General features: G+C 49.6%; 11 protein-coding genes across 11 annotated transcripts; 5 read left to right on the plus strand and 6 right to left on the minus strand.

Annotated features, from left to right (window-relative positions):
* Nucleotides 1–73: 73 nt before the first annotated feature.
* On the plus strand, nt 74–1,854 carry N7511_000747 (Elongator subunit ELP3; the record flags this gene model as incomplete). The annotated part of the gene is made up of 2 exons (XM_057123172.1): nt 74–377; nt 431–1,854. The coding sequence occupies 2 exons, from the start codon at nt 74–76 to the stop codon at nt 1,852–1,854; spliced, it is 1,728 nt and encodes a 575-aa protein (XP_056988905.1).
* Nucleotides 1,855–2,400: 546 nt separating this feature from the next.
* Nucleotides 2,401–2,950, minus strand: N7511_000748 (uncharacterized protein; the record flags this gene model as incomplete). Its single annotated transcript, XM_057123173.1, has 4 exons — nt 2,401–2,478; nt 2,593–2,685; nt 2,790–2,847; nt 2,913–2,950. 4 exons carry the CDS (start codon nt 2,948–2,950, stop codon nt 2,401–2,403), a joined length of 267 nt encoding a protein of 88 aa, XP_056988906.1.
* Nucleotides 2,951–3,198: 248 nt separating this feature from the next.
* N7511_000749 (1-(5-phosphoribosyl)-5- ((5-phosphoribosylamino)methylideneamino)imidazole-4-carboxamide isomerase HIS6) lies at nt 3,199–4,196 on the minus strand (the record flags this gene model as incomplete). The annotated part of the gene is made up of 3 exons (XM_057123174.1): nt 3,199–3,482; nt 3,553–3,739; nt 3,897–4,196. 3 exons carry the CDS (start codon nt 4,194–4,196, stop codon nt 3,199–3,201), a joined length of 771 nt encoding a protein of 256 aa, XP_056988907.1.
* A 164-nt stretch (nt 4,197–4,360) lies between these two features.
* On the plus strand, nt 4,361–5,328 carry N7511_000750 (uncharacterized protein; the record flags this gene model as incomplete). The annotated part of the gene is made up of 2 exons (XM_057123175.1): nt 4,361–4,711; nt 4,765–5,328. The coding sequence occupies 2 exons, from the start codon at nt 4,361–4,363 to the stop codon at nt 5,326–5,328; spliced, it is 915 nt and encodes a 304-aa protein (XP_056988908.1).
* Nucleotides 5,329–5,480: 152 nt separating this feature from the next.
* On the minus strand, nt 5,481–5,795 carry N7511_000751 (RidA family protein; the record flags this gene model as incomplete). Its single annotated transcript, XM_057123176.1, has 1 exon — nt 5,481–5,795. One exon carries the CDS (start codon nt 5,793–5,795, stop codon nt 5,481–5,483), a length of 315 nt encoding a protein of 104 aa, XP_056988909.1.
* A 3,996-nt stretch (nt 5,796–9,791) lies between these two features.
* Nucleotides 9,792–11,438, plus strand: N7511_000752 (MFS transporter; the record flags this gene model as incomplete). Its single annotated transcript, XM_057123177.1, has 2 exons — nt 9,792–10,073; nt 10,125–11,438. 2 exons carry the CDS (start codon nt 9,792–9,794, stop codon nt 11,436–11,438), a joined length of 1,596 nt encoding a protein of 531 aa, XP_056988910.1.
* Nucleotides 11,439–11,784: 346 nt separating this feature from the next.
* Nucleotides 11,785–13,626, plus strand: N7511_000753 (DUF890 domain protein; the record flags this gene model as incomplete). The annotated part of the gene is made up of 8 exons (XM_057123178.1): nt 11,785–11,864; nt 11,928–11,975; nt 12,037–12,342; nt 12,395–12,468; nt 12,519–12,648; nt 12,714–12,804; nt 12,874–13,137; nt 13,198–13,626. 8 exons carry the CDS (start codon nt 11,785–11,787, stop codon nt 13,624–13,626), a joined length of 1,422 nt encoding a protein of 473 aa, XP_056988911.1.
* Nucleotides 13,627–13,802: 176 nt separating this feature from the next.
* Nucleotides 13,803–16,628, minus strand: N7511_000754 (tetratricopeptide repeat protein; the record flags this gene model as incomplete). The annotated part of the gene is made up of 1 exon (XM_057123179.1): nt 13,803–16,628. The coding sequence occupies one exon, from the start codon at nt 16,626–16,628 to the stop codon at nt 13,803–13,805; it is 2,826 nt and encodes a 941-aa protein (XP_056988912.1).
* A 251-nt stretch (nt 16,629–16,879) lies between these two features.
* Nucleotides 16,880–18,496, minus strand: N7511_000755 (glycoside hydrolase family 5 protein; the record flags this gene model as incomplete). Its single annotated transcript, XM_057123180.1, has 4 exons — nt 16,880–17,545; nt 17,609–17,989; nt 18,067–18,331; nt 18,399–18,496. The coding sequence occupies 4 exons, from the start codon at nt 18,494–18,496 to the stop codon at nt 16,880–16,882; spliced, it is 1,410 nt and encodes a 469-aa protein (XP_056988913.1).
* Nucleotides 18,497–18,989: 493 nt separating this feature from the next.
* On the minus strand, nt 18,990–21,665 carry N7511_000756 (putative APSES transcription factor (MbpA); the record flags this gene model as incomplete). The annotated part of the gene is made up of 3 exons (XM_057123181.1): nt 18,990–19,669; nt 19,719–21,372; nt 21,426–21,665. The coding sequence occupies 3 exons, from the start codon at nt 21,663–21,665 to the stop codon at nt 18,990–18,992; spliced, it is 2,574 nt and encodes an 857-aa protein (XP_056988914.1).
* A 328-nt stretch (nt 21,666–21,993) lies between these two features.
* Nucleotides 21,994–23,037, plus strand: N7511_000757 (uncharacterized protein; the record flags this gene model as incomplete). The annotated part of the gene is made up of 1 exon (XM_057123182.1): nt 21,994–23,037. The coding sequence occupies one exon, from the start codon at nt 21,994–21,996 to the stop codon at nt 23,035–23,037; it is 1,044 nt and encodes a 347-aa protein (XP_056988915.1).
* Nucleotides 23,038–23,234: the final 197 nt, after the last annotated feature.

Genomic DNA, 23,234 nt, shown 5'->3' on the forward strand with positions numbered 1-23,234 from the left:
ACCACAACAGTTCAACAGCTTCAACTTCTCTATCCACGTCTTCCCGCCTTGGCGCGGTGATATCTCTGTCACCATGGCCACTATGACGATGACCCCCGCGATCACGAAGCGAAACGCCAAGAAGATGGCAAAGCAGGTGCCGGAGAACGAACGGTTCATGCGAGCGTGCTCCGACATTGCAAACGCCCTGATCCAAGAGTACGAGTCGTCAAGAGACTCCTCGCAGCCCAAGAAAGATGTGAACCTGAACAAACTGCGCGGCACGATCGCAAAGAAACACCATCTGTCCACCCAGCCGCCACTGACGGCCATCATTGCTGCTGTACCTGAACACTACAAGAAATACATTCTACCGAAACTGATCGCAAAGCCGATTCGTATGTAATATCAAGTGGAGGGATTGCTGGGGAGTAACTAACTTGATTCGCAGGAACTTCGTCTGGTATCGCCGTGGTGGCGGTTATGTGCAAACCTCACCGATGCCCTCATATCGCCTATACCGGTAACATTTGCGTCTACTGCCCTGGTGGCCCAGACTCTGACTTCGAATACTCGACACAATCCTACACCGGATATGAACCAACCTCGATGCGGGCGATTCGCGCTCGTTACGATCCATTTGAACAGGCGCGAGGACGAGTGGACCAGATCAAGTCTCTTGGCCACAGCGTGGACAAGGTCGAATACATCATTATGGGTGGAACTTTCATGTCGCTGCCGGAAGATCATCGTGACAGCTTCATCTCGCAGCTTCACAACGCACTGAGCGGATACCAAACCGACAACGTCGACGAGGCCGTGCAGGCAGGCGAAATGAGCAACGTGAAGTGTGTGGGTATCACAATCGAGACCCGACCGGATTATTGTCTAGACACACATTTGAGCAGCATGCTCCGCTACGGATGTACGCGACTGGAAATTGGTGTCCAGAGTCTGTACGAGGATGTTGCGCGCGACACGAACCGTGGTCACACCGTGGCAGCGGTGGCTGAGACTTTCAAGCTCGCCAAAGATGCTGGATTCAAGGTCGTCAGCCACATGATGCCTGATTTGCCCAATGTTGGAATGGAGCGCGATCTCTTCCAGTTCCAGGAGTACTTCGAGAACCCCAACTTCCGTACTGACGGTCTCAAGCTCTATCCCACACTTGTCATCCGAGGCACCGGTCTGTATGAATTGTGGCGAACTGGCCGTTATAAGAACTACACTCCCAATGCGCTGATCGACCTTGTCGCACGCATTCTCGCTCTGGTTCCCCCATGGACCCGTATTTATCGAGTTCAACGTGATATCCCCATGCCTTTGGTGACATCTGGAGTGGAGAACGGCAACTTGCGCGAACTGGCATTGGCACGCATGAAGGACTTTGGTACAACCTGCCGTGACGTCCGCACCCGAGAGGTCGGTATCAACGAAGTGAAGAACAAGATCCGCCCATCGCAGATTGAGTTGATTCGCCGTGACTACACTGCCAACGGCGGCTGGGAGACATTCTTGGCATACGAAGACCCGAAGCAGGATATTCTTATTGGCTTGCTTCGTCTGCGCAAGTGCAGTGACACCCACACTTTCCGCCCAGAGTTCACGGGCCAGCAGACGAGTATTGTCCGTGAGCTTCATGTTTACGGCTCGGCTGTGCCGCTTCACGGACGTGATGCGCGCAAATTCCAGCACCGTGGTTTCGGAACTCTGCTGATGGAGGAGGCAGAGCGTATTGCCCGTGAGGAGCATGGCAGCACCAAGATCAGTGTTATCTCTGGTGTTGGTGTGCGTAGCTACTACGCTCGTCTCGGGTACTTCTTAGATGGTCCTTACATGTCCAAGATGCTGGACCCTTGGGAGGACGAGGAGTGATTTCTCAGAAAGAAAAAGGAAACCAAAAAAGACTAGGTGCTGGAGCTGGAGCTCTCGATCTGGTTCTGCATCCACTGGCGTTGGCGGTCATGAAATCATGCTATTTCTCAATGATGATGATTAAATGTCTTTACAAAAGTTTGCTATTTAGATGCATGAAATGGACATAATGAGATATCACCAAAAAAGAAAGAAAAGGCTGGTAGTAATTCGAGCGATCTATGTACAAGTCGCAGGTAGATCGTCTGCGTATTCTAGTAAGAAAGACTGGGAAACCTGCCCCACAAACGCCTTCCAAGAAGATCCTTGCTCATATGGAAGAATAAGTATGAGTCGATCAAAGAGACATTACAAGATGGATGCCTCCAAGGGACAAACATCATCCCTGCTATTTCTCTCTCCGCTTTGAGGCACATCAAACTCATCAATCCAAGACCACCGTGTTGGCCATAGAAAACACCGAGATTTCATCCCAAATATTGCAAATCGATAGATAAACGCGTTGTCAGGACACCGTAGAAAAAAGGACGCATAGCTGTGACAGCTTCAATGGAGTGATATAGCACCTCCCCTGCTGTTTCGCAAGTGGAGGTAAGCCTGGAAGCCACAGAATACGAAGAATCCCTATTCATGAGAAAGTAGTTTTGTCAGTAACCAATTCTTGCTCGTGTCTCTCTTTCTCCTTCTCTGGTGTGCAGCGATCGGTCGCTTGGCTCCGATGTATTGGGGATGACGTACAGCGTAAACGATCACAGCGGTGTAAATTGAAGCAGCGACTGCGGCTCCATCTTCGGGTTCGCCTTCTGATCCAGTGTATGCGTGGTTGTTGCTCTGTGTCGGGGAAGTTCTTGTTAGCGCACGATGTCATATTACGTATACCCCATGAGGGCGGGCCTTTGGTCGGGTCGTTGGCCGAGGGAATCTATAGGACGTACGCTGTATAGGCTTCCGAGGACTGATAGGATGACAATTGCGAAGAGGGAGATAACGACACTGTTTGGCGGGTCAGAGGTTAGACTGATGGGGTCGGTAGTTGGAGATGGGTTGGGTGATCGTACCAGGACCAGGCGTTCAGGGCAGAGACGACGGGCTTCATATTTGTGGCGTTAGAGGACGTTTCAGAGAAGAGGGTTCGGATAAAGAAAGCAGGTTGTAGAGAGTGTGTCGCAAAAGGTCGTAAAGAGAGAGGTTGAAGTCTCAAGATACGGAGGCGGGCGGACCTCGCTTGGCCCTAAGCCGCTTTCGGACAAGTCCAGGCCTGTCATCTATAAACATCAACAAGATGCTTTGGGCTTTTTTGTATGGTTGGAGGTGTCTATTGCATGTTTATTGTTTTATCTCTATTTAGTGGGCTTTGTTCCATTCGATACACTCATCGAATGTCACGCCAGAGCCACCGAATATGTCCAGGGCACTGCCAATCGTCAAATCCACACGTCCTTTGCTAGATGTGTGGACCTTTTCTAAATCTTGCAGATGACGTGCACCTCCGGCATATGTCACAGGAATGGTACACCAGTCAGCCAGTCTGGATACTAGTTCTTCGTCAACACCTTGTTGCAGGCCCTCCACGTCCGCAGCGTGGATCAAGAACTCGGCGCAGTATGGTTCCAGCATAGCGATGGATTCTATAAAATGTCAATGAGTAAACAATATACTTCAACAGTACACAATGTACTGAAAAAAAATAGGACATACCTTGGTTAATCTCCATTTCTGTGATGGTTTGCCAGCGGTCCATAGCCACAAACCAAGTATTATCTTTTCTGCGACAGCTAAGATCCAAGACTAGCTTTGACTTGTCGCCACCGAGAGCAGACAGAACTGACTGAAGTCTTTCGAGCGAGAACTTGCCGGCAGGGAAAAGGAATGAAGTGATGATCACCTGTTGTCCCGCATTCCATGATTAGCGTCATCGGACTATACTACGACGGACAGCACTTGGATTTGAAACAGCCTCGAGGCCAAGAATCGGGTGAGGGTTCTTATTCAAGTATAATGCCAATCGAAAATTCTTGATTCGCATAGAGTGGTATGCATACCTTGTCTGCGCCCTGGTCAATCCAATATTGGGCATTTTGATCATTGATACCTCCAGCAATTTGTAAGCCACCTGGCCATGTCTTCAGTGCCTCTTTGGCAGCCTCTTCATTTCCCGGTCCAAGCTTCACAACATGACCACCGCGCAAGTCGTGCTTCTCATACAATCCCGCATAGTGACTAGCGGGGAGCTTGGATACGTAGTTGGTCTTCAGGTCTGCCTCGACCTGGCTGAGGGTACCTCCCACAATCTGCTTCACCTGCCCCGAATGCAGGTCAATGCATGGTCTGAACTTGGTCATTGTCTTTGAATTGCTGGGGAAAAAGAAGTTGTGATATTTCGTGACGCTGTGGGAGTCAGAGGGGCTTATCGTGTTTATCGCACGTGATATGCGATTAGCTCGAAAAACTTCTTGGGCGGCGCGAATGTTTTAAGTCTTCTACATAATCAACATACACATTCACTATGGTCGGAAAACGGAAGCGCGAGACCGCTGTTGTCTCTAAACCCAAGAAGAAGGAGAGTCCTCCTCCCGCAGACAATGCGCAGGACGTATTCCGAAAACTTTTCGAAGCTCAATTCGAGCCTCTTGATTTGCCAGGCCATACCGCCAAGTCCGATAATCCTACGGATTCCGATGATGAAGATGAGGATGAGGATGAGGATGATGAAGATGATCTTTCTGGGTCTGAGCTTGGGTCAGATGATCTGTCTGACTTCAGCGACGAGAGCAACGAAGTCGAGGTGGTGGAACATACGGATACCCACATGGCACCAGAAGACCGGATGGACAAGAAAACTCGAAAAGCATTCTTGGTATGTGTCGAAACTACAAGATATCGTTTCTAGTACTGATTGTGTTGCTGTAGAGCGGGAAATTGTTATCTAATCTAGCGAAACCGAGCACCAACCCGGACGAACCTTCAACCAAGAAGGAAGAGGAAGATGATGCCCATGACGCTGTGAATCTGAAGCACGATCTTGCATTACAACGGCTTCTAAAGGAATCGCACCTGCTCGAATCTGCCGATGATCTGGCGCCCACTGGAAAGAACCGCCTTAAGGCTTTGGATATGCGCATGCAATCCCTTGGAGCGAAGTCTTCGCTATATGCGCAAAAGATGCCCGATGCGCACCGACGAGGCATCAATGCCAAGGCAGCTTCTAAGGAAGACAGACGTCGCCGTGAAGCTAAGGAGAACGGCATTATTCTCGAAAGGCCTAACAAGGCTTCCAAGTCGAACAATGGACGACGAGAGCGTGGTGTTGTAGGTTCCTCCGTCGGCAAGTTCTCGGGAGGAACATTGAACCTGAACAAGCAAGATATTGCTCATGTTCAGGCCTCGGGTCGCCGCATGATGGGTGGCAGAGGAAAGGGCAAGTCCAGAGGGAGGGGCGGGGGAAGAGGTGGAGGAAGAGGCGGCAGCCGTTGAGGATAATCATCCTGATCAAAACTTCTATGCATTATTGAGCCAATTTCCTTTCTCATGTGGTAATGCCTATCTACCATTCTTGATTTCAAAATTGGGCAACATGGGTCTCATACCAACTCGTCTCTCGCTCTATATCACCTTCAAACTCAATTCTAAGGGTCATGAGCAACTACCTCAATCTCAACACGCATATCGTCCTCGCCAAGTCTTGTCACGCCAACACACGTCCAAATCGGCTGGTGATTAGGCATCCACTTCTTGAAGTTTCGCACCATCGCGTCCAGGGCCTCGTTTTTGATTGGGACATGATACGAGTTTACCCGGAAAACTTGCTCCCATCCCTTTCCTCCTGCATCCCTCAGGTTCAGATCGACATTGGCGAAAGCCTGATCAATCTGGGCGTTGATTTCTCGGTGGAACTCGAAGGTCTTCGGGTCCCAACCGCCTGATGCAGACGCTGTCAGCATGCATATTCGTTCGGGCTATGCCCGTCAACATCCATACCTTGACCTGCACATTCGATGCGGTCGCCAATGCGAACGGCTTGGCTGTAATAGAAGTCTTTCTTGGCCTTTTGGCCCCGGCCCTCTTAGCAGTGATATTGTAGATGCGGCATCTTGGGATCGATAGAGATAATGAAACTTGATACGCCATGTTCGTGTGATACTGTGACCTTTAATTGAATTGAAACAAAGAGACCCCGAAGAATACACAAAGCCCTAAGTTACAACTGAAAATGTAGGCCCCGGCGGGGGTTGTGGTTAAGCGGAACAGACTTTCCGCTGAAGAACATACGTCATGGATATGGTTTCCCGTCTTCGATGTATATGGCGCTAGACTTCACCCTCTATTCAACATATTCGAAATCTAGGGTCTACTGTACAGTATTGTGCAGATGCAAAGCGTTTATCCGGTGCAATACGCTAGACCTGTCTCAGGCATTCAAAAATAGCAAAAGTATGTCTGCATATGTATCACATTGCATGGATATATATATGCCAGTGATAGTGATACCTTGCACACAATTGTACAAATCAGTTCAAAATAGATATATACACACACGGGATTTGCACAAGCCATGACAATAGCACCGATCTGTTATCTGGTCATTTATACACTGCGCATTGCGATTAAAAATATCCCGACTGGACCAAAGAGTTGCCACGCCAAGTCCTCACTTTTGCGGCGCCAAGAATCCGAGATCTTTGTCAAGATTGACTAAAGTCAAGTCAAATGTGCACGAGGGGGGATCAATAGGCTGATATCAACCCCCATGAATCTCTGTATCCCGCTCCGCACTGGAAAGCCATCTGGCCGTTACCGTTGGCGTCAATACTTCCCCACAGAAGCAACACTATCACACTATCAAATCGGGGGTTCCTTACTGAACTCTTACGCAATCGCCAGGCCCACACGCGAGCTCCATTTGTCGACGATCAGGGGCATTCCGACAGGCCCTGTAGGGTTGGAAGTCAACAGCTGAGACGGATGAGGCCGCGTGAGTGTCTGCGGTCCACAGGTTCCATATGGATTTGCGTTTCGGGTCCAACAGTCCTGGAGCCGTGGTGCCAAGGTGGGTTATCGCGCTACGCAAAATTTAGGAGCGGAGCGGGTCTGAGACGGTCTGGCTGACATTTGTACAGTACTGTATACTAGTCGTGACGTTATTTCTTCTGTGTTTGGCGTGGGTGGATATTTGTGGATATGTGTGGGTATGGATGATCGGCGATGTGGAAGAAGGGAACTTTGTTTCCATGTGATGATACTGCGCTGCGATTCTGTGTCGCAATGTTTTCGGTCTTACTTGCATTCCTCGTAGAAATGCCTGGAATTCTCTTATCTGAGTTTTTAGTCTCAAGCTAAACCAAAGTTTGTGAAGGAATGAGCTTACTGTAGGCAAGACAGGGGTTGGCATTAGATCTGCAAATTCCGTGGCCAATGCGTTTTATTGAAACGCCAACTCAAATAGATCGAACACAGCCTCATGCCGTCGTACTACAGGCAGACACATTTTACACTATTCATGTTTTGGTGGTTTCCCATGGAGATGGTCCTGAGTGTCAGGGGGATCTACTAGATCTACTAGAAGACAGCTAGAAGCCGCAATGAACTTGGGCTATTGTTTCATAAATTAAAACAGATAATTAGATTATTATATAACGAATAGTTTAAAAGAAAAACGAAACAGATAAGTTATCTGCAATCTTGATTGTATGCAAAAACGAAACCGGGGGAGCTACGGAGTGCGCGGAAACGACTGTAATTGACGTCAATGACTCTGAAGAAATTGATTAACATTATCAGAGGGCGACCCCGACGCAGAAAAACAATCCGAAAACCGGATATATGAAGTGCAAGTTTCGGCGCTTCAACTGTTCGGTCCAATCGACGGTGCCAGTGGATCCTCTTCAAGGGACCCGGACGGGTGCTTTTCCCTTTTGGGCACAGTTTGAAGTTTATAATGAGATTCCCGTGTCGTCCGGCCGGAACCAATGCATGTATGTATGATATGATTCGGAAGTTTTGGAGATTGTAACCCTACACAAGCCAGAAAGTCCAGACTCTACTATGCTGATCATTTGGAGTAAGTGAGACGTACCTTTGATCAGCTTACAGTACACTATAACTTCGGGCCAATCTGGTAAAAGATTCCATCCAACGTGCGTAGGATAAAATCAAAGTCGGCTAACCGATAATTTCTCGGGATCTCTCGGGGCTGGCGCTCTACAGGGGGTGGGAGCTGCACCGTGAATTTCAGGGTCTTGGCGTTGGGCATCAAAATTGAGGGATCAAGAGTATTCTCATGCCAAGAAGTGAACTGAAAGTATATACATCAGCCTTGAGCAGCCCTGTCCAGCCTTAGCCGAGCAGAAAGTTGGGATCTCGTGAAAGAAATGCCCCGAAAGTATGTGATCGAAAGTCAACCGAGAGATGTGCAGGCCATTGCAGGTCAAGAATCAATCGCAGACAATGACAAGATCTTGGCTACTCCGCTAGGATTCTCTAAGCGTGGCGCGTGTGGTCCTCAGTGGAGTACAGCAGAGGCGAGGGAAAGACTAGACCAGAAAAGAATCACAATCATAAAGCACCGGTGGAGATGATCGACAGTAGATTGGCACCATTGTGCACTGTCGACATAGAAGCCGTTCGATGCGTCGATCATCTCCATTTAGCGCGAACCCTGTCCCGAAGAGTCTGAGACCCCATTCTTCGTTTCCTCTCCACCTATGATGTCCCTGGATCTTGAAATGCAGCAACATTGGTCAGTAGCTTGCGGGTAATGCTTACCTAGCGTTATACTGCATCGTCATTGGGGGTTTCCTGCCCAAACCCTACTATACTTGACCCCCTTTGCGGGTCTTCATTGGATAGGGGATACTGCATACAGCAAGGGGGCTGCTATACAAGATCCAAGGGGCTTAGTATCTACGTAACTGCCCGGGTTTGCTTCATTTCCCCCCTGAGTCACTATTGCTTGGGCACTGACGAAGCTTGGCTTTTGCTTGACAGATGATGAACATAGTTGCCAATCACGGGGCACGTGGGGGCAAGAAGCCCTGGAGAGAGAGCCGGGTTTCATGTTTCTTCTCCCCGTATCCACGATATACAAATTGCCAAGGCTTGGCTTGTCAGACCTGATTGGCTTCGGTATACCCTTCTGCTTATCATGCATCTCCGGGTGCAGACTCTCGGCAACTTGGGAGTACCCGGACGCTATGAAGATGCCGAGTCCGAGAGTAGAAAAGTTCTAGAGGTGTCAAAATGTGATTTTACCGGGGATTTCCTATCCCGTGGATGAAACCTGTTGTATTGCACATGCTTTGACGATCATCTGTCTAATAGTGCACGCGTGTACTATACGGACAACGGAAGGAATTCCTATGGCTAGTAAACTTTTGCCTAAGATATTTTAGGGCACTGTCCACCATATTAAACCCCCCAGAATGGCTTGCAAGAGGCTTAGGAATGCGCCTCTTCCGTAGATAGACGTCAGCCATGGAGGCTTGGAGATATAACACGATTCATGCAAGCCAGAGAACACTGTTCACGCGTCAGCGACATGCCTGTGACTCTTTTTGCAGGCATTCAGATAGATTCTTGTCAGCGATCATCGCTAGTACGTGTCAAATTGAGCTGCGTCGGCCTTACCAGATCTGTCGGATCCTTGCCACTTCCTATTATCAAGGGGATGGGCCTGTGGTCCCCCTGGTCAAATCCACAGTGGAGCAGGCTTAGTTGACTCTCAGATGCATGGGTCCAACTAATATTTGTGTATTTTCTGATTCTTATCAGGGGGATTTGGGCTGGAATTGGAATACAAAAGGCTGCCATGAGTCCATTTCTGAGTTCTCGATTCATCCAAAGCTGTCTGGACCCGATGAAGTTTGATTTCCATTATTGTCAACAACTTGTGTCTTTTGCAAATATACAAAAATTTTCTCCCCATTTTATAATAATTCCTTATGTCTCAATACAATTCCACTGAGACTCTCAAGGAGCCTAGAGTTACGGATTATTCTGTCAACTCAAGCCCTAGCCTCTCGCCTCAAGATGAGAAGGACATTTCTATCCCATCAACACCAGCAGAGTCAATCAACCTTGAAGCCCAAGCAGGCACACCTCCACCATACCATGTCTTCTCCCGATCTCGCAAATTGCAGTTGGTCATCATCGTCTCCTTCGCCGCCATATTCTCCCCGCTCTCTTCAAACATTTACTTCCCTGCCCTATCAGAGATATCAAGGGTACGTCTTTCTCCAGTATTACCTCACGCTATCATTCTAACAACTGTATAGGAGCTTGGTGTCTCCATGTCCTTAACAACCCTGACAGTAACTGTGTATATGATTGTTCAAGGTCTTGCTCCAAGTTTCTGGGGTTCTTTCTCCGATGTTCTTGGCCGCCGTGTAATCTTTATTGGAACATTCCTTGTCTACATTATTGCCAATATTGCATTGGGCGTTTCCACAAACTATGCTGAGCTCATGGTCTTCCGCGCCCTGCAGGCTGCTGGAAGTGCAGCCACCATCTCAATTGGTGCTGGTGTCATTGGTGATATCACTACTTCAGCGGAGCGAGGTAGCTTAATTGGCATTTTTGGTGGAGTTAGAATGTTGGGACAAGGCGTGGGCCCAGTTTTCGGTGGTATTCTGTCTCAATACCTTGGGTTCCGGTCTATCTTCTGGTTCTTGATCATCGTATCTGGAATCAGCCTCCTCTCCATTATCTTCTTCCTCCCCGAAACCCTCCGTACCGTTGCTGGCAATGGCACTGTTCCTCTCCAGGGCGTGTACCGGCCACTGATCTACTCCATCACTGGACAGAAGGAGGCACAGGAAGGCTCAACCCCTTCCGCAAAGAAAGCCAAGGTCACCTGGAAAACCGTTGTGGCACCTCTTGCTTTCTTGGGCGAAAAGGATGTATTCATCACTCTGTTCTTTGGCAGCATTGTGTACACTGTCTGGTCTATGGTCACCTCATCTACTTCCGACTTGTTCGAGCAGAGGTACGGTCTCAATTCCCTGGAGGTCGGTTTGACCTTCCTCGGCAATGGTTTCGGATGTATGACTGGCTCATACACCATTGGATACCTGATGGATTACAACCACAAGAGAACCGAGCGCGAATACTGCCAACAACACAACCTCCCCATCGATACCCGCATCAACTCCAAGACCCACCCCGACTTCCCCATCGAATACGCCCGCATGCGCAACACCTGGTGGATCACATTGATTTTCATTATCTGTGTTGCTGTATATGGCGTCTCCCTCCGCACACATCTTGCAGTCCCTATCATTCTGCAATTCATGATTGCCTATGGCTCCACTGCCATCTTCACTATCAACAGCGCTCTCGTCATTGACCTTTACCCCGGTGCCAGCGCAAGCGCAACAGCCGTCAATAACTTGATGAGATGTCTGATTGGTGCTGCTGGTGTTGCTGCTGCTCAGCCTATTATCGATGCCATCACTGCTGAGTGGGCATTCGTCTTACTCGCGGGTATTACCATCGCCATGGTCCCACTGTTGATGGTCGAGATGCGCTGGGGATACCAATGGAGACTTGAGCGCCATGAGCGCTTCAAGAAGAAGGCAAACAAGGTCTAATTCGAAGACTTTGAGAAGGAAATTTTGAAATATGGTTCAACAAAAGGGATACAGAGCAGGCATCAGCCCATGACGATTTAACGATTTGGCTTTTCGGTGCAAAAAAGGTGCATATATGGTTTCGATTCTCGGTGATATACTTTTTTTGGTGATAGATTATTCTTTTCCCGGTCGTATATACAAGATAAATTTTACATTGTCATGAATTCAAGGGTTCTGCATAGTCACATGACGCCATCAACCTACCTTCCCATCGTTCGTTTTCCCGTCGTAACCAACAACCACTTTTCATCAATTCTCTCAAAAGTACGGGGAGTGGACCTTCAAGGTAAAACCAAGACCCAAAATGGAAAATGCACGAAGTCTCTACAAGAATGACGTCGATTTCGCAGCCTTGGCGCTGCAGTCGCGCGACTTCGCCAAGTAGTACGTGAACTGACTTGCGCTCAATCGCTACGCAAAAGAGACTCTCACTGACAGGATATCAAGTTTGAAGCCCAAGTCTCAGTTGGACTTCAGTGATCCAGCGGCTGTCCGGTATTTCCGAGCTATTCGGCGCCTGGAATCCTTGCACAAGTGATAAACTAATATCATGCAGGCAGCTCACGACTAGCCTTCTGGAGCAGGACTTCCATTTAAAAGTGGAGATCCCAGATGATCGGCTATGTCCACCGGTATGCACATATATTAACCAGCGACGATCTCACGCACATGCACTGACTTTGCTTGCAGGTACCAAACAGGTATGTCGACGCAGGGTTGATACCAATGTCACTCCCCTGTGCATGACTGACGAAAAAGAAAGACTCAACTACATCCTCTGGCTCCAAGACTTGCTAGATTCCACTACCGGCGAATTGAAATCTGGATATGATTCCAGCCGAGAAGTCGTCGGTCTTGACATGTATGTCTTGTCCCGCTCCACCCGCCTGTAGGCCACATCTAATCAATCACAGTGGGACCGGGTGTATCAGCATTTATCCACTACTTGGCTGCACATCCCGGCCCGGTTGGACTTTTATTGCAACGGGTTTGTCCACTAGCCAAATTTACTTGAAACAACACTAATTGGCCTGGTAGATATCGACTCCAACAACATATACAGTGCTCAGCACAATGTCCAAATGAACAAGCTCGAGCACCGAATTCGGGTCATCAACACTGACGCTGAGGGTCTGCTCTTCCCGCTCAATAACCTTGGCCATGCCACGTACGTCTCTCCTGAAACTGATCCCTGTCAAAGTCTATTCTGATCTCAAAATGGCCAACAATCAGTCTGGATTTCACCATGTGTAATCCCCCTTTCTACACCTCGCGCGATGAGCTAATTCAATCCGCCGAGCAAAAGTCCCGGCCTGCCTTCTCGGTAGGTACAACATATTACCCCGAACTATTTGTCATGCCAAAAATCAAATCATACTAATGGAATAATCAGGCATGTACAGGCGCCGAGGTGGAAATGGTCACCCGCGGTGGAGAAGTAGCTTTCGTGAAGCGCATGATCGAGGAGAGTCTCGTTCTGCATGACCGCATCCAGTGGTATACATCCATGCTCGGTAAACTAAGCAGTGTATCTGTTCTTGTTGAGATGCTCATACAGCACGATAATCACAATTACGCCGTCACTGAGTTCGTGCAGGGGAGTAAAACAAAGCGGTGGGCGTTGGCTTGGTCGTGGGGGGATAAACGGCCTATCATGGTATGTTTCATGCTTTCTCCTTCGCATCATCTCGATGTCTGATTAATTATTTTTTGATAGACCGCTGCACGAGGAATACCTGGATTCCCGAAGCATTTGCTACCCTTCCCTGCTGATTACAACTTCACATTGGCACCTGAAATATCAATTGATACAGCTAGCGCAGCCTTGAACAGTGAACTTGATTCTCTGACCTGGTTTTGGAGCTGGGACCAGAATGCCTCGGCTGGGACTGGTATCGCTGCTGAAAATGTCTGGTCTCGACAAGCGCGCCGGAAGATGAAAATCTCTGGCCAGGAGGGAGCTGGCAAGTTGAAAGATGTCCCAACACAAGTTCACCTAGGAGTACGCGTATACCTACGATTACTCCGAGGCCAGAAGCCAGAAGACAAAAAGGTACAAGTATTGGTACGGTGGACGCAGGGAACAGACAGTGTTCTTTTCGAGAGTTTCTGCGGGATGGTAAAAAGGAAGCTGGAAGCAAAGTGATACATCTACACATGAACATGTACATGTCTACAGCAAGTCTCGGAGAGCAAGGTAACGTGGTATGCATAGCTTCGTGTTGCCAAATCAAGAAATTTGAACCAAATGAACATCAAAATGCAAAAAAAAGCAATCATAATCTCTATGGTTCATAAAAGTATCCGTTTTTTTTCATGTACTCAGTTGCCAGTAACCTCAGACTGCAACTCCTTCAAACGAGCCCAGCCCTCGCTGTCTTCCCAGAAGTCCTTGCCCTTGCCCATGATTCCGCGAACGGCACTGCGAGCCTTGAATCGCCAGTCGCGAGCGACGAGCTCGGCTTCGGCATCTGCTCCAACAGTCTGGTCTTCACGATCCATTGGTCCGTACTTGGCGTATCCGTCTCGGACAAGTCTCTCCGTAGCACGCACAACTTCCAACCAGGGCTTCTCATCGCCCATCTGGAACGCGCCTTGTGCATTAGCGGCGACAGAAGCACGCCAGGCCTTCTCATGAGCTTCAAATGCAGCGAAGGGACGTTCACGCCAGATCTCGACGCGGGAAACGAGTAGCCACAGAGCCGAGGAGTGAGTGATGAGTGGGATGACGTTTTGATCAATGAGGGTGATGATTTGACCAGGGATTGTACCCGTGCGAACGATGGGGGCCTCGGAGGGATCTTCGGAGTGAATGAGGAGGCGCTCGTATTGGAATGCAGAGACCAGGAATTCGACCAGCATAGCGAGGATAGGGCCGTCAACACACTTCTCACCCTTCTTTGCACCGACGAGCTCGATGATCCGTCTTTGGGCGGTGATCAGGTCACGGAAGGGTGTTGATGGAGGTGGGATGGAGGCTGCGACTGTGAGGACGTTGTCCCAAATACGGGCGTCGGTGTTTTTGAGTTGCGCTGCACGCTGAAGGGCGGCGAGGGCCTCACGCTTGCGTTTGTGGGGCTCATTGTCCTGAGTTGAGACTTCGCCGGTGGCTTCATCAATGACAACCTCTGGGCCGGATGACTCTGGTGCGGATGAGCGCAGCATGGCAGCGGCAAGGTTTGACCAGGCTTCGCCGTCTGTGTCGTCGATTTGGACGGTGCGGGTGAAAGTATCGGTGGCTTCTTCCCACTTTTGTTGCTCGAGCTGGACACAGCCAAGAGCGAACCATGCTCCGTGGTTGAGGCGGTTGACGTGTAGACTCTTCTTGTAGGCCTCCTCGGCCTTTTCTAATTCAGGTGGCGTGAGAGCAAGGTAGTGGCGAGCTAGGGAACGCTGAGCACGAGCGTATCGCTGTCCGGAAACCTCCCAGGCACGCTCATACAAGCTTTCGTCCTTGTCAATATCTCCAAGAATACAGAGAAGACGGGGTGCGTCTGCCGGCAATGGTGACCGCTCAGGCCCATCGAATTGCTCATTTTCGTCATCTTCATCTGGCCCAGTAGGCTGGTATAGCTGGCGGCGAACAATGCTCTTTGCCTTGCCCTCACGCTCAGTTGCGGCATAGCAGAGTGCGGCCTCGGCCCACATATGCAATCTCTCGTAAATTTCGAGGGCGGTACGCAGACCTCCAAGGTCAACCCAGCGCTTGGCCAGCTCGGCCTCAAGGTTCCACCTTGTTGAGAAGTTCAAAATCCAAATGTGTTCGAGACGATCGGCGGCTGGAGCAGATTCAGACTGCTCAGGGCGTGGCAAGAAGGTTGTAGGTTCGCCTGATTCCGTTTGAGCTGCTGCATCAGAAGTAGCAGTGTCGGCGATAACTTGATCCACAAGTGCCTGCATTTGCAGAACAGCACGCTCAACGGTACGAGAACGGTAGCCCTCTACCCGACTACGGACCAAAAGACCTTGTGTATAAATTTGCCAGTTAGAACTGCCACCGTCGAGAACGCGAGTAGCATATGGGTGCGTTTCCTCGCGGGTAAGACCGTTCTCGGGTGCAGTGTTGGTGATAGCTGAGGCAAGGGCCAAGAGAAGAGCAGAGTCCACAGGGTTAAGCATGGGCTGGTTGTTGGCATCAACGGCATCCAAGCTGGCCGATAGCTTGCCCTGGATTGCCTTGTCTTCCTCATCAGGCTTGGATTCTGTGAAAGAGATCGCCTCAAGCAGAGTATCATCATTTAGGTCCACATTCTTGGGACCGGAGGGCTTCGATGATAATGAGGCCTCATCTGCACTCTTAGCCAACACCACAAGCTGACTGATATCACGGTTTTGGAACTTCGTGCGCTTGCCGAGCTTGCCGGTCAGCGCAAACTCGAATTGCCGCACCTCGGCAGCTTCGTCGATATCTGCCCGAGCTTTGATATCAAAGCCGTGATGTGTGTGGATAATGGCCCTTTCCAGGAGGAACCGTCCCCTCTCGTCTGCGTTCAACTCGGCCTTGTTCAGCACCTCTACGTCATTGTAGATCGCATCCTGCAGGGTGCTCGTGACCTCCGACAGCATCTTCTGGTGCAAGAAGTTGACGCGCATGCGTGCTGTCCTGGCCACGAGTGGTCCCTCGCTGAAAGCATCACTCAACAGGGCCTTGGCGATAGCAAACAATTCCGGGTTGGGTGTGAGCTTGTATGCAGCCTCTCCATCAACAGTCAAGTCGCGGATGATCTTTGCCCGGACGGTTCTGAGGGTTGCAATTTGCGCTCGCAAGGACGATGGCAGTGAGACTTCGGCCGAGTTGAAATCGAGGGGAGGTCCGGTGACATTGGATTGCAGAAAGCTGAACAAGGCTGCAAGTCCGAGGTGTAGGAGTTGGGACTGCTTTTGTTCGGTGGGCAGGTCATCGTTGGACTGTAGGGCGGTGCGTGCCTGCTGGGCGACAAAGGACGTGTAAGATGTTTCGCCTTGGGCAACCTGTGCAAGGACATCATCTGAGGCATCATGGCCTAAGACCTTTTGAGAGAGGGGCAGGCTGAAGATTGGGACGATGTTGTCCGATGCCAATCGAATGGGATCGAGGCGCTCCTTGAGGGGAGAGACCCCATCAAAGATACCATTCAAGGTAGACTGATAGTCAGGAAATTCAGCCATTGTCAAATCTCTGTGAAGTCAAGAATGTTCGCAACCCCGCGATCTTTTTCGATTTTTCTGCTTATCGATAGTGTGCGCATAAGGTGCGTGGTTTTTGGAGCATCAGGCCCAGATTCAGGAACACGTGGTGTTGCCACGCCCTACTTAGAAATCAAGATGCTCCCATTTCACCGCACCACCTTTCACTTAACCGTAATTAATAAGATCCAATGCCTGCTATATCACACAATTTCAAGCTATAGCTCATTCCTCTAGCTAGACACATGTGCATGGTCCCTTAGAATACGGTTCAACCCCTCACGCTGAACACAAGCCTTAAAGTGGAAACTCAGAGCCAACTCTTCTAGATCCTTCTCACTCATTCCCCGGAACAGCGCAGCAAACTCATCCACAAAGGAAGCCGCCAAAAAGGTATTGAACACATTGCGGATAACATGCAGCTCAGTGTTCCACGACGTAGGATATGTTTCCTTTGCAGTAGGGCTAACACTATCAATCCAATCAACCATAGGCTTCAAAGCAGCCTCAGGAGCCGGTGCAGGTCGACGGCCCCATTTATCAAGCCAGAAGTTTCTCTTCTTGTCGAGGAATGGCTTGATAGTCTTGTTCCATGTGCTTTCCGGACTGGTATAGATCATGCCTTGTAGCCCAATGTCCTTGTACAGCCAGATTGACCAGCTAATGTTGTACTTGTCATAGATGCGTAACTGATCACCGAGTAGATTATATCGCTCTTGATTGACTGTCTCAACATCAGCATCAAAGACTGGATCTGCGTAGACCGGCCCGAATTCTCCGTTCCACACCGGTGTCTTGTTCTCGGTCATGAATTGTGCTTTGCGCGAGTAGGATCGTTCGAGATACGCCTTCTGTTCGGCCGTTCCCTTATAACGATCACCAGTAGGGAAACCCATGGACTAGATATAAGCATTAGTCCATGTCAACATTACCCACAATCAAGAAAAAGACACCCAACTCACCGAGTAATCATGCATAGCATAAACACAATTTGGCAAAACCTCATCAAACCCCTTCCACTCCATGGCAAACGTATTCCCATCTAACCAAAGAATATGCTTTCCATCGATTGCACGAATGGCCTGCTCGATCCGCTTATAAAAGGCCGGCAAGCGGACATGCTCCGGGTCACAGGGTTCATTCAAAGGGTTATACCCAGCAACATAAGAATTATCCCTATACCGCAAAGCAATCTGCTCCCAAAGCCAAACCGTCCGATCCTGATGATCTTTATAATCCCAAAAAGCGGCATAGCCGGTTGGATTGTCAGAATGCCAGTCTGGATTCTGGCCGCCTGGTACGGCATGCATATCGAGAATGGTATAGATGCCGTGTTTTGCGCACTATTTATCGGATACATGATAGTCAGCCATACTGCGTTAGGGCTTCGCTGGGGTTGAGTGTAAGAATCAAGACTGACCAGGTTGATGACTCGATCCAGGTGCTTGAATCCGGCTTCTTTTAGTACGCGCGGGTTCATATCGTCTTCGAAATGGCGGTAGTTGAATGGCAGGCGGAGACAATTTAGTCCTAGTTCGGCAAAGAATTTTGCATCCTCCTCCGTGAAGAAGTATTCGAGCCACTTGTCGAAAAAGAATTCGTATTTCTCGGGTCCTAACACTCGGAGCATTGCGGCGCGATGTTGGGCTTCGTGGCCAGAGAAACCAGTGATGAAGTTTTCCATACTTCAGATAGCGAGAAACATTAGTATAATGTGAGATAATGCAAGTTGCATAGGCAGGTAGGACTCACTTCATCCATCCTCCTAGAGCAGCTCCTCGTAGGACTACTCCTTCCCCATTCTCATCGAAGATTGAGTCGCCTTTGACGCTCAGGAATCCGGTTGCCATATTGTACGTTGACGATGGAAATGTCTATGTGGAGAAACAAGGAACAGATTGTAGAATTTCCATATCCTATATGACGCTGAGGACTATTTATAAACACCCAGCCCAACAGGCGATTTATCCGCAAGCTCCAGCAAAGCATCTTGGCAAACGCGGGGGACAGGGCTAAATGGTCCTGAAGACGTCCCGGTAGGTGATACGCCAAAAGCCAAGCCACGCCCATTGAGCCTAGAAGTATCACGAGCCGGCTAATCTCACTTCATTTTAGCCTTTAGCCTTTATGGAAAAGAAAGGTACGAGTCCGATACGGGGACCAAATCAAGCGAGTGTACAGGGATACAGTGTATTCCTCACATCAATAACAAGCTATGTGCCAACGGGCATAAACGTATGCCACCAGGGTATTTTATCGTACAAAGCAACAAAGCAACAACGCCGAAGCCAATCCAAGCCAAGCCGCCCAAACGCTCAAAAGGTATCAGACTTCGAGAATTGCTTACCAGTCCTGCCCACGATCCCGCATCAAGATCTCAATGGCCTCGTCTTCCGGGACGGGGTTATCGTTCAGTTCCTTCACGCATTGCGTGAGTCCTTCTGCTGCTTCGTCCACTTGCTCTGCTGTCCAGCCTGTGCATGCCATCACCATGCGGCGGTAATTCTGGCCAAGAACTGCATTCTTTGCTTTGAGACCATCCACTTCGGCGAGGATCCCGCTGTTGAACTCTTTGTAGCATTGAGCTTGACGTCTGAGGGCGTCGGTGCTTGGGATTGCGGACAGGAACGCAATCTGTTGCTCTGAGAAGCCAGAAGCTGGGTCAAAGCCATCGGGGAATAATGCTTCAAAGGTGTTGGGGTCAATACCAGCATCGACGTCGGCATCACCCACAACCACCGTCCTCGTTGGGTCTAGCCCTGGTGTGTTCTTGACTGTAGCCAACAACCCCTCTGAAGATCTCTCTAGATTCTTGATACGTCGTTCGAGCTCAACACGCTCGGAGCCCTTACGTCTCAATTCATCATATTGTTTTTGCTCGATCTGCCGAGCTTTAGCCGACTCACGGATCTTCGTGTGCCAATGATCGAAACTCTCTTGCTTCTGAGTTAAGCTGGAGGCCAGCTCTCGGTCAATGCCGCCGAGTGTCTCCTCGACCATTGAGCTAATTTGAGACATTGCCGCTAGATTTTTTGTTAGTACACAAAGGTATGAGTAAGGGAGAGAACCTACCATCAAGAATCTCTTTCTTCGACTTTGCCAGTTGATCAATAAATGTGTCGTTACGGTTATTTGCTTGTTGAGATTGGGAGTTTCCATCGACCATATCAACACCAACACCATAATCTGCAGGACGGAGACCAGTGTGGTTAGGGATATGAGGATCAGCACCGACTTCCAGAAGCTGTGGGACGAGGACCGAACGTGCACGTCCCGCTAGATTAAGAGCCGTGTCGCCTTGATCATCACGGAGATTGACAATCTCAGAGATGAACCGCCCTAATGAGATGACATCACTGCCGTTAGTCCCGTTGGCTGCGTCTCCATTCGAAGTCGGAACAATGCCTCCGTGTCGTACGATAAACTCGAGAAGGGCTTCTAAATAGTGCTTTGCGGAGACGTGTCCGCCACCACCAGTAGCAGCCATAACAGCAATGTGATGTAGGATGGTACGCCCGCTATAGTCAACCATGTCAATGGTTGGAGCAAGTACTTGAAGCAAGCGAGGGAAACTTCGATAATCCAAGTTGTTGCGAGTGCCCACTGATTTCTGCAAAGCAGTCTCTCCGGCACCGTTCACTCGAGAGATGCTAACGCCCTTGGCGACAAGGGCGTTGAGGAGCGACATGCGAGCAAGCATAGCAGCCCAGTGAAGCGCATTGTTTCGATACTCATCTAGAGGAATTTCGAGATCGTCGCCGGTTAATTGAACCAGAGCTGGGTGGTTTGTGAAATCTTTGGTCCGCTTGTCGAGGAATAATGTCATGATGAGCTTCATCTTTTGGAATCTTTCCGGAGTAGAAGCAGGAGCCAGGGACTCGATTCCGCGCTTGGAACAGTCATCCATAGGAGGGGGTGGGAGATCCATGTCTTGGTAAAAGGAGTCGTTAGGTTCTGTGGGAGTAGGGTCGTTCATGGACAAGTTAGATGGGTCACGAGGAAGGCCGAGAGGTGGAGCGTATTGGGATGCAGAGCGCATACGTTTGCGCGGGGGTTCTGCGAGGTCGTCATGGTCGTCTTGGGTCTGGAACCGGTTCTGCAGACTGCCAAATCCACTGTCGGACATGCTGTACATGCTCTGCTGGCTGCTGAACGGATGCCCAGACTCCTGGCTGCTCATCTGTTGTGAGGGCTTTCGGATCATACTGGGCCGACGGCTGTTGGAACTGGGGGAGTCGAAGCGCGCTTTGCTGAGGGCGTTGACTGCGGTGGCAGCCGTTCTTGAAATGTTCTGGAAGAAAGTTCCTTGTTGCGGTTGTGACGCGCTGCGATTTTCCCCACCATTGTACAGACGCTTACGTTGCGCAGCCATTGCTTGTTCTTTTGTCGGTGTATCGATGGTGCCTTGAGCAGGTTGTCCAGAGCCGTCAGGGCTCATGTCGTACTCCAGCAACGGCCGAAGTGATTCTTCAACGTGATATTCTCTGCACAGATCGACGCCACGTTGATAATTAACCCACGTTCCCTGATATTTTCCGTAACCACCTTGCACCTTTTCGTGTTCCCCAGCGGCAATTTCTTTCTCGAGTGTTTTCGTTCGTCGTGCTTTCACGACACCAGCGACTTTCAAAATCTGCGTTGCGTTCAACCAAGAATCGGATCGACGTTTCATCACAGCAACTCCATTCACTTCCATTTCATAGACGGCGACATTAGAATAAACCGCCTGTTCAAGGCTCGTCAGTGGAATGTTCGGTGGGGATGGGGGAGGCCACGAACTCGATAAATTTGTGGCTTGTACTCCTCCTGGTATGACATTACCGACCCATAGTCGTTAGTGCCATCATACCCATTGAAACTAGTTCTCTGTAGTCCGTTGGGGTAACCAAAAGAGGACATCTGAGAACCCTTGGGAGGCGGAGGAGTTGCGCGAGGGGTGGAGGAGAGAGATTGCGAAGCATTCAAAATGTTATAGGCCATTCCATTTGCCGACCCTGTACTGCCCTGCGAGTAGGACATGCTGGTCTTTCCCTCCGATATGTCAGCAAGAATACCAAAAAACGACGTTAGCAAGGGGAGAAATACCGAATACCGGTTGGAATGACGCGGAAAGGAGGCGCGTGGCTAACCCTCAGGAGGGAAACCGCCTAAAATACCATTCAACGCCTCGAGGCAAAAAGAATGTGTCAAATATCGACAATCGAGATCGAGATCAAGATAGGCTCAATGCAGGGCAAGTCGCGGGGTGAGGAGAACGAAAGGGCGCGTCGAAGTTCCCGTGACACGACGCCAAGGTTTTCGCGTTTCTCCGTTTTGGGATCGGCCACTTTTCTTTCAGAGTTTCAACATGGCCAAGATACAACCACAACATTGGCTGGGCAATCTTTCAACATCAAAGCAATGGCGACATTTATTACGCGCGACACTGCGCGAGTGTACCTATCTCCCTGATCCCGTCGCTCGCACCTACATGCGGGAACATGTCCTCGACAGATATCGTGCAGTATCTTCCCGTCGCTCCAAGGCTGGTCCTCAGATGGTACATGCGGCACGAAATGGTCTCTCGGTTTTACGACGCGCAAATGAAGGCTACACACGACCCCTTGAGAAGATACTCTACCTATCATACGGTCGCACAGGAAAGAGGCGACATGAAATGCTGGCTGAATTTCTAAGGCCCAGAGAAACCGGAATCCCAGAGGACACCCAAGCAGCCCAAGAGCTTGTCTCTGCGCCACTTAAGTTCCATGACGGCTGGCAACCTCCAGCAATCGTGAGGAGCCTAGCCCTTTCTCAAATGAGAAACCCTGTGATTACATCAACCCGAGTCAGACCTTTGATTAAGGCTATATCTCCGCCAATCCCCAAGGAGAATATCTGGGGCAAGGAATTAGCCCAGTCTCGCAAGGTTAACATTCGAAGACAGTGGTATTTCGCCACGTTGAATGGCCTGTTGCCACCATTACCAGAAGAGGATCTCCAGACGCTTGACGGGTTGGTGTCGGGAACAACACCCTGGAAACTTGTCAAGCGAAGAAAGGGAATGAATTCTGAGAACGGCGCCAAACCCGAAAGCACAATCTTGAAATTGCTGGTTCAGGGCCCTGAAAAGGAAAACACCTTTGCACCCTATGCCAACGGTCGACCTCATGCTCTCACAACTAGATTTATGCATCGGTTGTGGAGACGTGTTTCTGCGCTTGTGCCTCGGCAGTCTTGGAACGAAACTTCACAAAAGTGGCGCTTCGAATGGGATACACCAAAACCGGTCCCCACGTTGTCCTATAGCTTGGACAGTAGCATCGACTCAGGAGCGTTCTTCAAAGAGCCCGCCCAGCCAGCTAGAAGAAATGCCGCGACACCGCGTGGTGATCAACCGCTGTCACAATAACATACTAACAGACAAGATTATAATACACATGTACACTACACTATCTTATTAAGCAAACGGGGTAATTCCGAATTAACAACTTAGTGTGGTATATTACTCTCATGGGAATTCATCTAGAAAATTCGGCAATTGCTAAACTGCTATTTCACTACGAATACATAAGCACATCATGATAAACATAACACTGAGGTCACTGA

This window comes from Penicillium nucicola (genome assembly GCF_028828085.1).
Source record: "Penicillium nucicola strain IBT 29836 chromosome Unknown utg000001l, whole genome shotgun sequence".
NCBI classification, from domain to species: Eukaryota; Fungi; Ascomycota; class Eurotiomycetes; order Eurotiales; family Aspergillaceae; genus Penicillium; species Penicillium nucicola.